Raw genomic sequence first — 13,157 nt, 5'->3', positions numbered from 1 at the left:
GCTGCAGCCGCGACTCGGCGGCTCCGTTGAAGCGGCAGGCCGATAAGTTGACGAGGGTTTCTTGACCCGCGTTCGCTACAACTTGCACCGTCACGCGCGCCATCTGGCTGACGCGGGCCGAAAAAGCCACCGTCGACTTATCGGCCTACCGCTGCAACGGAGCCGGCGAGTCGCGGCCGCAGCTGATTTCTTTCGCTCAAACCATGGCTGAGGGCAGCATTCTCGCGGCGGGCGAATGCGCTAGTCACGTGGTTCTTTTTGTATTTCGCGGGCTTTCTTTGCAGCTTGAAAAATATGGTATACGTGAGCCTTCTTTATCGCAAAAAATGGAATTGGGGCTTCTGAAGACGCTCTCGAACTTTGCAAGCCGCATTTCTTGCCTACAGTCAATATTTATCAGTTTAATTAAATAATCCTAATTAACAAATTAGTTAATTACCAAACAAAAAACTGTCTGTGGTGCGCAAGGTGACTGTCAGTAATTTGCAAGTGATTTCACTCGCCTGCCTCTAATATTGTATTTTTTAACCCTTGCCTAAAGATAGCTGGGACACCCTGTATAAAAAAGGCACAAAAAAGTAAAGCAGAAGAAAAAAAATTCTGAAGTACCCGACCGCGGACTCGAACCAGCAGCCCCTCATTCCCCAGCGCGCTGCGTTAGGCAACTCAGCCACACGCCATTTTTTTTTCTTTATTCCCGACTTACACATTTGAAGTCACTGGTTACATACATAAAACGCGTCGGCCACGCTTTGGTATCTGCGAGAGGTGATTGCTTCGTATAGGATGCTGAGTGCTCGATTCACTCATGAGTACCTGGGCACCGTTAACAAGAAAAAATTGTATGTGGATCTTGTTGAAAGCGTTCTACCAGTGCCTTTGTACCGCTTTCCACACCTTGGAGGCCCAGGACAGGACGTTTTGAAAAGAGTAAAGAAAATGCCGGTACTACCATCAGTTAAAACCTTCTTCTTTCAATTGCACACAAACACGCTTCCTGTTAAAACTTGGCTTAGCGATAAAGGCTTCTTCATACCCTGGACAGCCAATTGCTATTTATGTAAAAAAACCAGAGACAATAGAACATGTTTTCCTGGACTGTTGGGATCCCATTTTCTACTGGGATGTGCTACAGCGCACATTAAAGAAAGAGTTGCCCCTCAGCCCGTATGGAATACGCTTCTTGCCGGTAGACGCATCAGAGGGCATTCCTTATGATTTATTTTATGCTCCTGGGCCTCCACGCCTTGTGGAGAACGAAAACGGAATTTGAACATGTTCACCAGGCTGTTCGTCCTGTTCGTGATCACTTTATTGAAAGCGTGGTGAGTTTGAGAGAGGTGCTTCGCACGCTCCCTGACACACCAGTGTGGATTTCTGTGCTCGATGAGTTAATCTGCAGCCACATGCCATGTATGCGCCGGCGAAATAACGGCGAGCTATTTATAGACACCATGTACCGCTGGTGGTAAGCAAATCTCGGAGGAGCGTGAGCGTGTTTTCTATCACGCAACGCTCCTAATTTTCTTTCAGTTTGAAAACTGCCCTTGAGTCGCGCACGACAAAGTGGCCCTTTTTTGTACCCACTCGTGATGTGGAAGGAAAAAAAAAGAAAGAACACCGGGAACACCTTGCATCAGACGCCCCCGTGTGGCTGGAGACGCATGGGGTAACTCCACGCGCCGCAGCTTAAAAGAAAAAGAAATATCTTAGAGCTTCTGATTCTTCATTGTCGACACTTGCAGACTCAGCGCTCCTAATTTTCTTTCATTTCGAATACTGCCCTTGAGACGCGCACGACAAAGTGGCCATTTCCTGTACCCACTCGGGATGTGGAAGGAAAAAAAAGACAAAGAACACCGGGCACACCTTGCATCAGACGCCCCCTGTGGTAGGAGACGCAGAGGGTCACTCCACGCGCCGCAGTTTAAAAGAAGAAATATCTAAGAACGTCTACCCCGTAGTGGGTAAGAGCTAAGAATTGAGGGTCAGAGAGAGAGAGAATAAGAATAAAAAGAAAGGCGGGGAGGTTAACCAGGGCTGAGCCCGGTAGGCTACCCTGCACTGGGGAAGGTGAAGGGGGGAGGAAAGTTAGAGAGGAGGACAAGCAAGCAAGCAAGCAAGCGTCTGATTCTCCATTGTCGACACTTGCAGCGTGTTGCTCAAGCACATAGGCGTAACAATTGTGACAGTTGTTAGTACACGCTTACCCTGTGCATGCCTGTGCGTTTATTTAGGGCGTCCATCTTTGTGCTTCAGCGGCACGCTGCAAGTATCGAGCTGCTTCTGGTTCTTCGTGTGACATTTCGATTTCTTGCTATCGCATTCATTGCTTCGCCCTTGCGGCGAAACTGTGACTTTTTTTTTTGCCGTCGGTGTCGCCGTCATGCCCCGTATATGTATATGTATATATAAAAGCCACAAAGAAAAATAATTCAGAAAAAATACTTTCCGAAGCTTGGATTCGAACGGGCGACCTTTCGCTCCGCAGCGCGCGGCGTTAGACGGCTGGCCATAAACTGTTCGTCCCACAGCGTACTAACGGCGAGCTATTTATATACACCATGTGTGTATTCGTGGTCACCAGCGAGATGGCGCGAAGGGCGCGAGGGCCCTTTAGAGGGCCTCAGGGACGCGCTTTCAAGGTCGTCGCCCCGCTCGTTGCGATGCGCGCGTGCCTCCTGCCTCGCCAGGTGCACTTTGCCCTACGAAGGTCACTTCGCTCGCTACAGCGGCCGCGTTTGCGAAAGGAGCACGCTGTTCAAACAGAAAGAAGTAACAACTGTGAATGTTGTTAGTTCGCGCTCGTCCTGTGTATACCTGTGCGTTCGTTTCGAGCGTCCTTCTTTATATTTGAGCAGTGCGCCTGAAGTGTCGAGCTGTGACACTTGATAGCAGGGTTGCCTGGTCGAAAAGACAAAAAATAACCAAGGAATCGGAAAAACCAACCAAGAAGTAGCCAACTTGAGCGAAGGGCAGTAAAAGTGGCCAAAAGTAGGCACGCCTGTGTGAAAACAGATGCGACGATGTTATTCGGGTGACTAAATTCATGGTGTAAATGTCAATAAGTACAGAAACAAGGCTTCAGAATAATAATTTCTCAGATATTGGCAGAAATCGTTGACTTTAGCAGTCATTCCATGCACGATGATGAAGTTTCTTGCGCCGTTGCAGAAATGGCATTCTCTGCATGCGTCTTGCGTGATTTTTCTTAAAGAGGGCTAGAAGTACCGGTGACAATATAAATGAGTACTGCATGAGTGCGCTCAAAATCACAGTTGCTGTGATTGCAGCATAAATTGTAGTCACTTCCGCAATCGTTTCTCGCGTGGTCACAAATCCAAGCAATTAATAGTCTCGAGTAGCAGTCCGTATCTAATCCTAAGAAACGAGACGAGCAGTTCGTCAGATGTCCGATTTCTAACGGCGATGAGTGCGGGGAGTCCTGGATGCGGAGCGCTTTCTGTTCTATTTACTTCCAATTACAGTTTGAAGTCACCTTCGGCAATAGGGGGTCTGCGAAATGAGGAGCCAATTTCCCCTGTGTCTCAGCTACTTATCCAAAAGTATTTTCTTTTATGCAATGCCAGCACCAAATTAAATTTTAGGAGCTGGAAGCGCAGCTTAGTTACAATGTTTCGATACCGCATACTCGAACGCCATCGGCTGCGACGCCCCAAGATATTGATAATTTGGTTCAAACCGAGGCAACACGAAACTAGCCAAAAAGTAGCCAAGTAGCCAAGACGTTTTTTTCTGCCGCTACCGGCCTAAAAAAGTAGCCAAATTGGCGCAAATTAGCCAAACCTGGCAACCCTGCTTGATAGTTCGCGCTCGTCCTGTGTATGTTCTTTTTGTGCGTCCTTTGCGCTTGAGCGACGCACTGGAAATTTTGAGCTGCTTTCCGTTCTTCGCGTTACATTCTAATTTGTTGCTATTGCATTTATTGTTTCGCTGTTGCGGCGAAACTGACTCTTTTTCTTTTTCAATAAATGATCGCAAGATGTCGAGGCACCTTCTCATCCTCTGTAGAGTGTTGCGAATAGTTATCTCTAAGGTTGAATGAAATACGAATCGAATAGTGAATACTCTTCGAATATTCAGCAGCCATTATCACAACTAATGTAAGAACACGTTCACATCATGGTATTCACAATTTTAGCACCAAGACCACAAGTGGAGCATCAGGAAACAGATTCTTCGCATATGTCGAACTTTTCAGAGAGTGCGAATTACCACATGACGGTCGGTAAAAGCTGGCTGTTCCAGCAGCCTGGCCTGTTGTAGTAGGCTATAGATTTCAGAGTAGGCTATAGATTTCATCCCATGGGGATGAACTCTATTGCCTACTCCTGCACCAATTTTGTGTTTATTTCGATGGTCAAGCAAACAGAAGATTAACACTATTGACCCAGCTATCAACTTAGAATTCATTATGTCTGCGCGCTCGTTCAGGCAAGTTCACCCCTTACACACAACACAAGGTGCACTGTAACAAAGCGCACTGCTATGCTGAGCACTGTATACACAGGTCATGGTACAGTAGCCACCATTATTGTTTTAACTCAACGCGTTCAACTTTCGACGACAAAAGTGTAAAAATGGTTTTCAAGAGTTTTAGGTGTACACAATTGAAAGGAAGTTCAAATCCGTGCCGTGAAATCTTCGTAGTCAAGTTCGAACACAGATAATGGAATGGGAACAGAAGAGTCCAGCCATGCTATGTCTACTTGCGATATGGATGACTGAAATGGAATTACGTATCCTACGTGCGCGACGTAACTCAAATCGGCTATTCGTTTCCGCTAAAATCTTCTTGCAGCTTTTCAGGGCGCCTCACCGAAATTCTGAGCTCTTAGGTAATAGCGAGCTGCACGCAGCTCGACGCATATCGGGGCCAAAACTAATACCGACCTCATATGTGTTGAAGAACACTGAACGCTCTACCTGATTAAATTTTACTTGCGGATCGCAAAAGGCACGTACTTCCTGGTTGCTACCGAAGTTTCGAAAGACGAGCTATTTCGTTTCGACGGCGGCATTAATTTTTCGCGCTCAGCTGGGGCCTTAGTGAAATCGATGTTCTGAAGCTTTCGATATCGGAAGAAGCGCGTCAGGTCCACTGGACGTCGCCTCAGTCGAGGACGAAAATTTCGTCACCGAGTTCCCTCGGGTATCTAGCGACAGTACACTCGCTTTCCTCAGGGCGAGTAAAAGCGCCGCGCCGGCGCAAGACAATTCCGCGCGGTCTATTAGAGGCTCACTTTAAAGCTTGGAGGCGTACTTGTCGTGCCTTGTTTCTCCCATAGCTACTACGTTTACAGGTGCTGGGACCTGCGGCGCGCGCCCCGGGCACGTGTCACAATCTATACAGCAAGTGGCACTCGAGCGCCCGCCATAGAAGCACAGAAACGTATGCGCATAGTGATGAGTGCGCGCACCGCCTGCGCGCTGTTGTTGCTGGCCGTGTTCGTTTGTTGTTGTTGTTTTCCTTCGTAAAACTCATTCAGTTACTGGCAACCTGACAAGTTGTCCATAAGTGCGCGACACAGGGTGAGCTTTCCTTTGCTGTTTCTACCGACTTTTTTTTTCTATTTTGTTGTACTTAATGTTCACGGCCTGTTTTGAATTGCCTCCATTGATCGTCTATCTATGTTTATTCTTTCTTTTCGTTTCACGTATTTCATTCCTTTGAACTCATTCCGCCAATGCTCGGTCTTCAGGACATCTCAAGCAAGGCGTAGACAATGAATCTGAACAGTGTTTTTCCGGCTGCTTTACATTAGGCAAGTGTCGCACGGAGCCTGCGTGATTATGTTTTGCAGCGTGTGTTTCAGGGATGCAACCTCACGAGGAAAACATAACAATAATAATAACCACAATGCGAGCTCGCGAAAGACTTGGGTGCGGCAAGCCGAAATGAACCTATAGGAAAATATTCGTCGCCATTGCACATAAAACAGGAGAACTTTCTTTTTTTTTCGCAAACAAGGTTACGTTGCGTGGTCAAAGCGCTCTGACGTGTTAACACATGGCAGGTAGGTATCTTTATATAGATTATTGTGCATTATATAACGCCTTCATGCGTCTTCAGCTTATTATGCTCACCCGGGAAGTGTGTATAAAGCTTATATGCTTGAGGGACAATTTTCTGGTGTCCCTTTGAGCGATTTGAACGGAAACACCAGAATTGACGTGCAAGGGACCATGGCAGTACGTCGTCTTTGTCGGACATAAATATGTTCAAAAGTATCACTGTTCAGCGCTAACACTCATTAGTACATATTCACATGCCAGGTCAAATCCTGGCGTCACTAATAACATTTGCTTTATAATGAGTTCAGTGGGCTTTTTTTCTTGTTATTGCTTACATGCTTGGAGCTCGCTTTTAGTCCGAAGACGTAAGCGTATATTCACTGGAAACCACGCACACAGTACCAATATTGTTTCTCGCTGCACGGCTATGTGTTTTTTTATTGTGACAGTAATTATATGAAGACTTCCGGTGCATTTTGCCGTCGGTGTCGGCACCGCCGTGAGGTTCCGTATAATTTTTAATTTGATAACACCGCCCCGCGCGTCATATGTTCGAGTGCGAGTTAAAGTGTGTGAGACGATGCGTACGATCACGGCTCAAGCGGAGGAGAAACGCGCCGGCCGTCTCCGTCGCTGGAAAGGCGCATGGAGAGGTTCAGGAGAGGGGCTGCGTGGCTTCGGCAGGAACTGTGTACTTTGACAGGCCGAACGTGGCCGCACGCGGTCGCGCGCACCGCGTCTTGACAGGGATCAGGGCACCGTATCCTTACGGCTCATAACTTTGTACATGTTGTGTTCTCATCGTAAAGTTTGCGTTGAAGCGATATAGACAGCACGAATATTGCATCGCTCGCTGCTGCGGCTAGGTTTTCTTACGCCAGAGTTTTGTTGAGCTACGCGAGCTCGCACGCTAAAGGAGTGAGCCTTACGTCGTATAACATTCCAATTTGTTGCTATTGAATCCACTGCTTCGCCCTTGCGGCGAAACTGTTACTATTCTGAGTGTCTTGTTTTCAATGTGTACCACTTCATGGGCCCGGCTTGTCCATCCACTGTCTCATGTCGCATGGTCATGCAGTGGTAAATATAGGCATGAAACAAGGCTAATAATGCTCAAACCAGTGCAAAATAAACGGTCTAAAAATACAAACTACTGAAACAACCAAGAACTAATCGCAATAGCTTAACTAAAATAGCGAAAAACGCTTTTGAAACATCGGGCTGAGATCCGCGCTGCGCAAGAGTGGGCGCCACCGTCTCGGCAAGCACGCGATTGCCCAGGAAATTGCTGGGTTGCCCGTGCTACGCACTTCCTCAGGTTTCACGGTAGTCGAGGTGCATTAGGCGCAGGATTTAGAACTACACCAAGACCTGCATAAGAACAACATTAGAGCATGCAGTATTTAGCATGGGATTGAGAACTACACCAGGTCCTAAACACGAACGACATTAGCGCAGGATTTAACGAAGGATTTAGAACTACGCCAAGACCTACGCAAGAACTACGTTAGCGCTTTATTAACCGCAGAATGAATGCTGGATTAGAGCGGAATTAGCGCTACATTAAGCGCTGGATGTAGTGTGTGTGTGTGTGTGTGTGTGTGTGTGTGTGTGTGTGTGTGTGTGTGTGTGTGTGTGTGTGTGTGTGTGTGTGTGTGTGTGTGTGTGTGTGTGTGTGTGTGTGTGTGTGTGTGTGTGTGTGTGTGTGTGTGTGTGTGTGTGTGTGTGTGTGTGTGTGTGTGTGTGTGCGCGCGCGTGTGTGTGTGTGTGTGTGTGTGTGTGTGTGTGAGAGAGAGAGGGAGAGAGAGAAAGAGAGAGAGAGAGAGACAAGTTAATCTTCCTATTACGACATATGCTCTCGCATCTCTCTACCAGTGCCTATGTATCTTAGCCATCGGTGGAATTCTTTTGCGTGTCTGTGCACGCCAGATACTTGAGACTTCTTCTCTCCTCAGCGTTTCTGTGAGCTTCGCAAATCAGTTTCAAATGTCCGCTCTCTTTTTTTTTTCTCTCATTCTCCTCATGCAGATCGTGAAGATGATGATCGTGGTGGTGGTAATCTTCGCCGTGTGCTGGCTACCATACCACGTGTACTTCCTGGCCACACACCACCACCCGGAGATAACTCAGTCCGAGTATATCCAGCATGTCTACCTGGCCATCTACTGGCTCGCCATGTCCAACTCTATGTACAACCCGATCATCTACTGCTGGATGAACAGCAGGTACATTCAAGACAGTTCAGCACAAGCTCATGTTCCTACCAAACGTGCTGGAGGGATTTGGCGGCCAAAACTGTTTAGACAGTTCCACTAGGACCCGGGTCCTTTAAGTACACCAGCGAGTACGTGCGCTGTACAGTCGTGAGCACGCTTAGCATGAACATGGCAGCACGTGCCGTACTGTTCTATCAGCGACGCCTACGTACACAAACGCGAAGCTCAGCAGATGCGCAGTGCGTTAGCGGCGATACTGTGAGGCCATCGCGCGCCGTGTCATCTGAGTGCACCATCGTCGAAGGTGCACACCGATGACGCGATGGGCGCCATAGTAAATATAACCACGCCGTAAGCGAACTGCGGATGTGCTGCACGCGCTGCCATGTTCTCGCTAAACGTGCTCAGTGCTCACGGCGGTACTCGTAATCCTAAATCCAGTACAACGTAAGTCCATGCACACAAGCATATGTATACATTGAAATACTACTATTTCATAGAAACGAAAAGACTAACAGCGAGAGTGATTTTGCAAAGCCTCCATGTACGCATTACACCACAGAATCCTGCCCCTGTGGTATCGCGTCGAAAAGCACACAGCAAGGAATACTCAAACAAGATAGCAGTGCCCATGTAGGAATATGAATGATTCAAGTTATCTTAAAGAATGGCTCGAACGGAGATTGTCGCTTGAGCTGCCAACGTTTTGTCAAGGACACTTTTCTCTTTGTTTGTGCGGGCTTGACGTTGCCATGACAAAAGCAAGACATGTTTTCGAAACGTCGGCTCCGGCGACACTCCTTGTTCGGTAACATGTTAATCATAGAGAGAGATTACAAGATTCTTAAAATGACAGGATTGTTAGAAGCTTGTTACGAAAGCTCTGAATCATTGTGATTTGTTGGAAAACTTAGGTCCGCTTTGCCATACGAATTTACGAACGATTAAGAAATGTGGAATTGCAATAACAGCAGTAGGCTGTTTCTTTTAAAGCGCAGCTCATTGGCGCCCGTTCCTGCGTTGATCAGTGTCATCGTCGGCGCCGGCGAAACCGATAGACATGAAAAAATAAAATGATACCATATCCAGGATTGAATAGTAAGTGGGTTTTGAACCCGGGCCCTCTGCGCGGCAGTAGAGTATTCTACCAGAAAGCCACGCTGGCGCTTGAAACTAATTCGCAAGAAGACCCTATGCAGGCGTCATGCCGGGCAAGGAATCGCATTAACCTATGTAATATAGCGTGGCAAAAGAGCAAAATAACAACCAGTCATCACACAAGGCTAATTGTGCAACGAGTGTGTAGTTTAATGCTTCCCACCCACTGCAAAGTGTTCAGCCATGATTCCTCATCGTTATCAGCCACATGCAGCATCAACAAATTGCACATAATACCTTACAGATGTGTAGCGGGTAGATCACTGCACGGGCCTGGCCCGGGCCCGGAACTCGTTCAAGTTTACCCGCCCGAACCCGACCCGGTGACTCAAACCGACACCCGTGCCCGGCCGGAACCCGACAAAAAATTTTGCCTACCCGGCCCGGCCCGGCCCGACCACAGATCGGGCCCGACAGGGGCCCGAGCGACGAATCTAGGTGGTGTTGCCCGAACATGGGATCGACAGCAAGGTGTTTTAAGTGGCAAATATCTACGCTTTGTTGGCGCATGTTTCGCTAACAATTATACTTTAACCTACGGTAATTTCTTTAAAAACGGGCTCACGGTGGAAGCAGTTGAGTGGACATACTGGCTACAATGAACGTTTGTTCGGCAGTGGTATACTGTGGCTGTTTTTTCAGCAAGTACAATGCAAGTACATCAAGAGCGTTTTGTAGCAGATATTGTAGCAAGGAAAGTGATTGGCAGCATGGGTTCAGTTTCGATAGGGAGCGCAATATAAACAGAAGATAAAGAGAACAGAACGCTCTCTTCACTTTGTTTTTATTACGCTCTCTATTGAAATTTAAAGCATGATCTAACCACAAAGCCAATCATACGCCATTCTCGATATGTAACACCTGTCTTTAGCATATTAGCACCTTGCCACAGCAAGAGAAATATAGGAAAAGAGCCAAATTTGTGACCTTTGTTGTAAATACACTAACCTAGATAAAAATTATAACGAACCGCGTGCACCACGTGCAGTTTTTAGGAATACGTACCAGCATAGCATTGAAGGACTCTGGTATAGGAAGAAAAAAGTTATATGTCATAGCATTCTTTTCATATATCACACCACTGCTAGTATACACAGTCTATAAGTTTTTTGTGGCATAGTTTATAGTTTATTTTTTCACACGTTATTGTGCGAAAAGTCAAATTATCAAGATTCTGCCTTTAAGCAATCAGTGCACGATTGCATCACATATCCTGTCGCGCTAAAGTTTCTTGCACTGCTTGCGTTAGCCGCAGGGGCGCACAACATCTGCCTTGCTAAATGTGCAGGCATCGACAGCCATGGTTCTTAACTTTCACCACTGAAGCAAATTTAGGATGTCTTTGTGGACCCCTGCAGAATGAACATAGCTGTCAAGCTCATTTATCTTGTCCCCGAACGTCGTGCCACTCTTCAATGTCATCTATAAAACTCCTCTTTGAGGGCTTCTCCTTGCAGTTTTCAGCAGTATGCATTATTCACGGTTTGCGCTGTGCTCTTTTTTTTTCATAATATAAAGATGTATGCCTTTTTAACACTGTTGTACTAGTATAAAAGGTGGCCATTCGACTGTGCGGGTGGAACTGGCAGAAGGTAGACGAAGCGATTTCGATCTATTTTCTGGGTTCGTTCCAGTCTGGTATACAAGCGCAACTAAGCTTCTCGACGCTTACTCACCGGATGCATATCAACTAGAGGTAAGGGGACATTACTCGGCACGGAATTCGTCATTGTCGCTTTTCAAGCCAGATATTTTGCCAAGCGAATACACCTTGCCCCACGCCTTGTTTAATGGACCTATGCCATTCCTGCACATTCCAACATTGTTGCGGCGGCGTGATGTAGCTCTCGCACCATATAGCGCAGGGGCCTCAAATACGCTGCCCGCGGGCTGCATGCGGCCTGTGGACCGCTCGCTAGCGGCCCGCGGCCCGCACATGACTGTCTTCGTCTCATTTTCTTTTTTAATTTTCCTTATAAGCACGTACTTGAAATACACAGGCATGACAAGTCTAAAGCATCTTTTTCGTAAGGCACCCCCTGCGGTCACGATGTGCTCATACATAACCGTGAAACAGAACCCTATATTTCAGAATCGGCATAATAACGAACGCAAATAAAGCACAGTATAGCGAGATGTTAACTATATAAGTGCTTGGTCTATTTACTTTTAGCTCGCCCGTTTCAGATAAATCAAGTAGCCTCATATGCAAGAAGCAGAAGTTCAGCACTTCTCACTCATAAAAATTCTCCAAGTAGCTTTCCCCACATAAAAAAAAAAGTGTTTTTTTTTTTCGAGATAAAACGTGGGACATACATATATGCACAGCGTAACTTAAAGGGACACTAAAGAGAAAAACGATTTTCCTATTATCAGTAAATTACTGTTTGACTGCTCCAACATCACCACGCTCACCGCGACAAGGCTCTTGGCAAGCGAGAAAACGCGCAAAATGAAAATGCGGGTGGCGATGCCACCTTGAAATTCGCGCAGCAAACGCGGTACGTCATAGATTTTGACGGCGCCTACAAGGTCCTACGTAGTTTCTAATCAGTAAAAATTAAGTACATTGACCTCTGAGAGCGTCATAGACTTAACATATCAAGTTTCAGAAAATTTATTTGAGTCGTTCCCAAAATACGACGAATACAGTTTGAAATCCGTCACGTCGCGCGCGGAATTTTCGACGAGAAATTTCGAAATGGAATTTTGACCTTAATTTTCTTCTCTATTAATACATTTATGATGGTGAAATTAATCACATTCAAGTTCTCATAGTACACTTTATCACCCCGCCACGGTGGTCTAGTGGTTATGGCGCTCGACTGCTGACCCGAAGGTCGCGGGATCGAATCCCGACCGCGGCGGCTGCATTTTCGATGGAGGCGAAAATGTCTGAGGCCCGTGTACGTAGATTTAAGTGCACGTTAAAGAACCCCAGGTGGTCGAAATTTCCGGAGCCCTCCACTACGGCGTCTCTCATAATCATATCGTGGTTTTGGGACGTTAAACCCCAGATATTATTATTATATTATAGTACACTTTATCAGTCTAAACCAATTCATTTTTTTCACTTTAGTGTTCCTTTAAGAACTGAGCAAAGTCCAAGACCGGCCCGACCCGAGCCCGCCACCTCAAACCCGGGCCCGGCCCTAAGCCCGGAGCTTCAGGCCCGAGCCCGGCCCGGGCCCGCCGTGAACACTACTTTTCCCGTTCCGGCCCAGGTATTTGGGAATAGGCCCGAGCCCGTGCAGCGCTCTAGTTGCGGGTACCTCGTTTATCCACAGAAAGACGAATAATGGTTTAGTGGGTGCTGTCCTACGTCACAAAAATTATGATTTATGGCGTCGTAGATACCTTGCATGTGTACTTGTATAAGTTGCACCAGGAGAGCTTACAACGGGCTCTTGCAAGGTGCAGCTTTCGCTGGGACGGTGCTGCCCGTCCCGCGCAGGCCTGGCATTTTAGGGCGCAGCTCTGTCCGTTCCTGTGTTGAGTGGCGTCGCCGTTGGCTTCGGCGTCGGCGTAACCTACAGATCGAACGAGGACGAACGAGGAAGAACGCGGAATGTAGATGTCACAAGCCACTGGCCTCTAACCTCGCTTTCTTCCTCCGTCACGCGCGCTCGCCCCTCGGTCGGAGCTCGTGCACATGCAGGGCTGGTTACATTGCTACGACTGCAGAAAGCCAAAACTTCAAACACAGTTGGCGTTGCCCCAACACGATCGAAGCTGCGCTCAGAATTC

At 47.2% G+C, this 13,157-nt stretch overlaps 1 protein-coding gene across 1 annotated transcript in view; it reads left to right on the top strand.

Annotated features, from left to right (window-relative positions):
• The window catches only part of LOC119402848 (tachykinin-like peptides receptor 99D), a 69,993-nt gene that overhangs the window by 52,057 nt on the left and 4,779 nt on the right, over positions 1-13,157 (top strand). Inside the window, exon 4 of the mRNA XM_037669901.2 lies at positions 8,065-8,261. Within this exon, the coding sequence (XP_037525829.1) occupies positions 8,065-8,261 (197 nt within the window). The remainder of the gene's footprint in view (positions 1-8,064; positions 8,262-13,157) is intronic.

This window comes from Rhipicephalus sanguineus, chromosome 1, assembly GCF_013339695.2.
Source record: "Rhipicephalus sanguineus isolate Rsan-2018 chromosome 1, BIME_Rsan_1.4, whole genome shotgun sequence".
Taxonomy (NCBI): domain Eukaryota; kingdom Metazoa; phylum Arthropoda; class Arachnida; order Ixodida; family Ixodidae; genus Rhipicephalus; species Rhipicephalus sanguineus.
The sequence above is the reverse complement of the archived record's forward strand: the minus strand, read 5'-3'. Positions and strand labels throughout refer to the sequence as shown.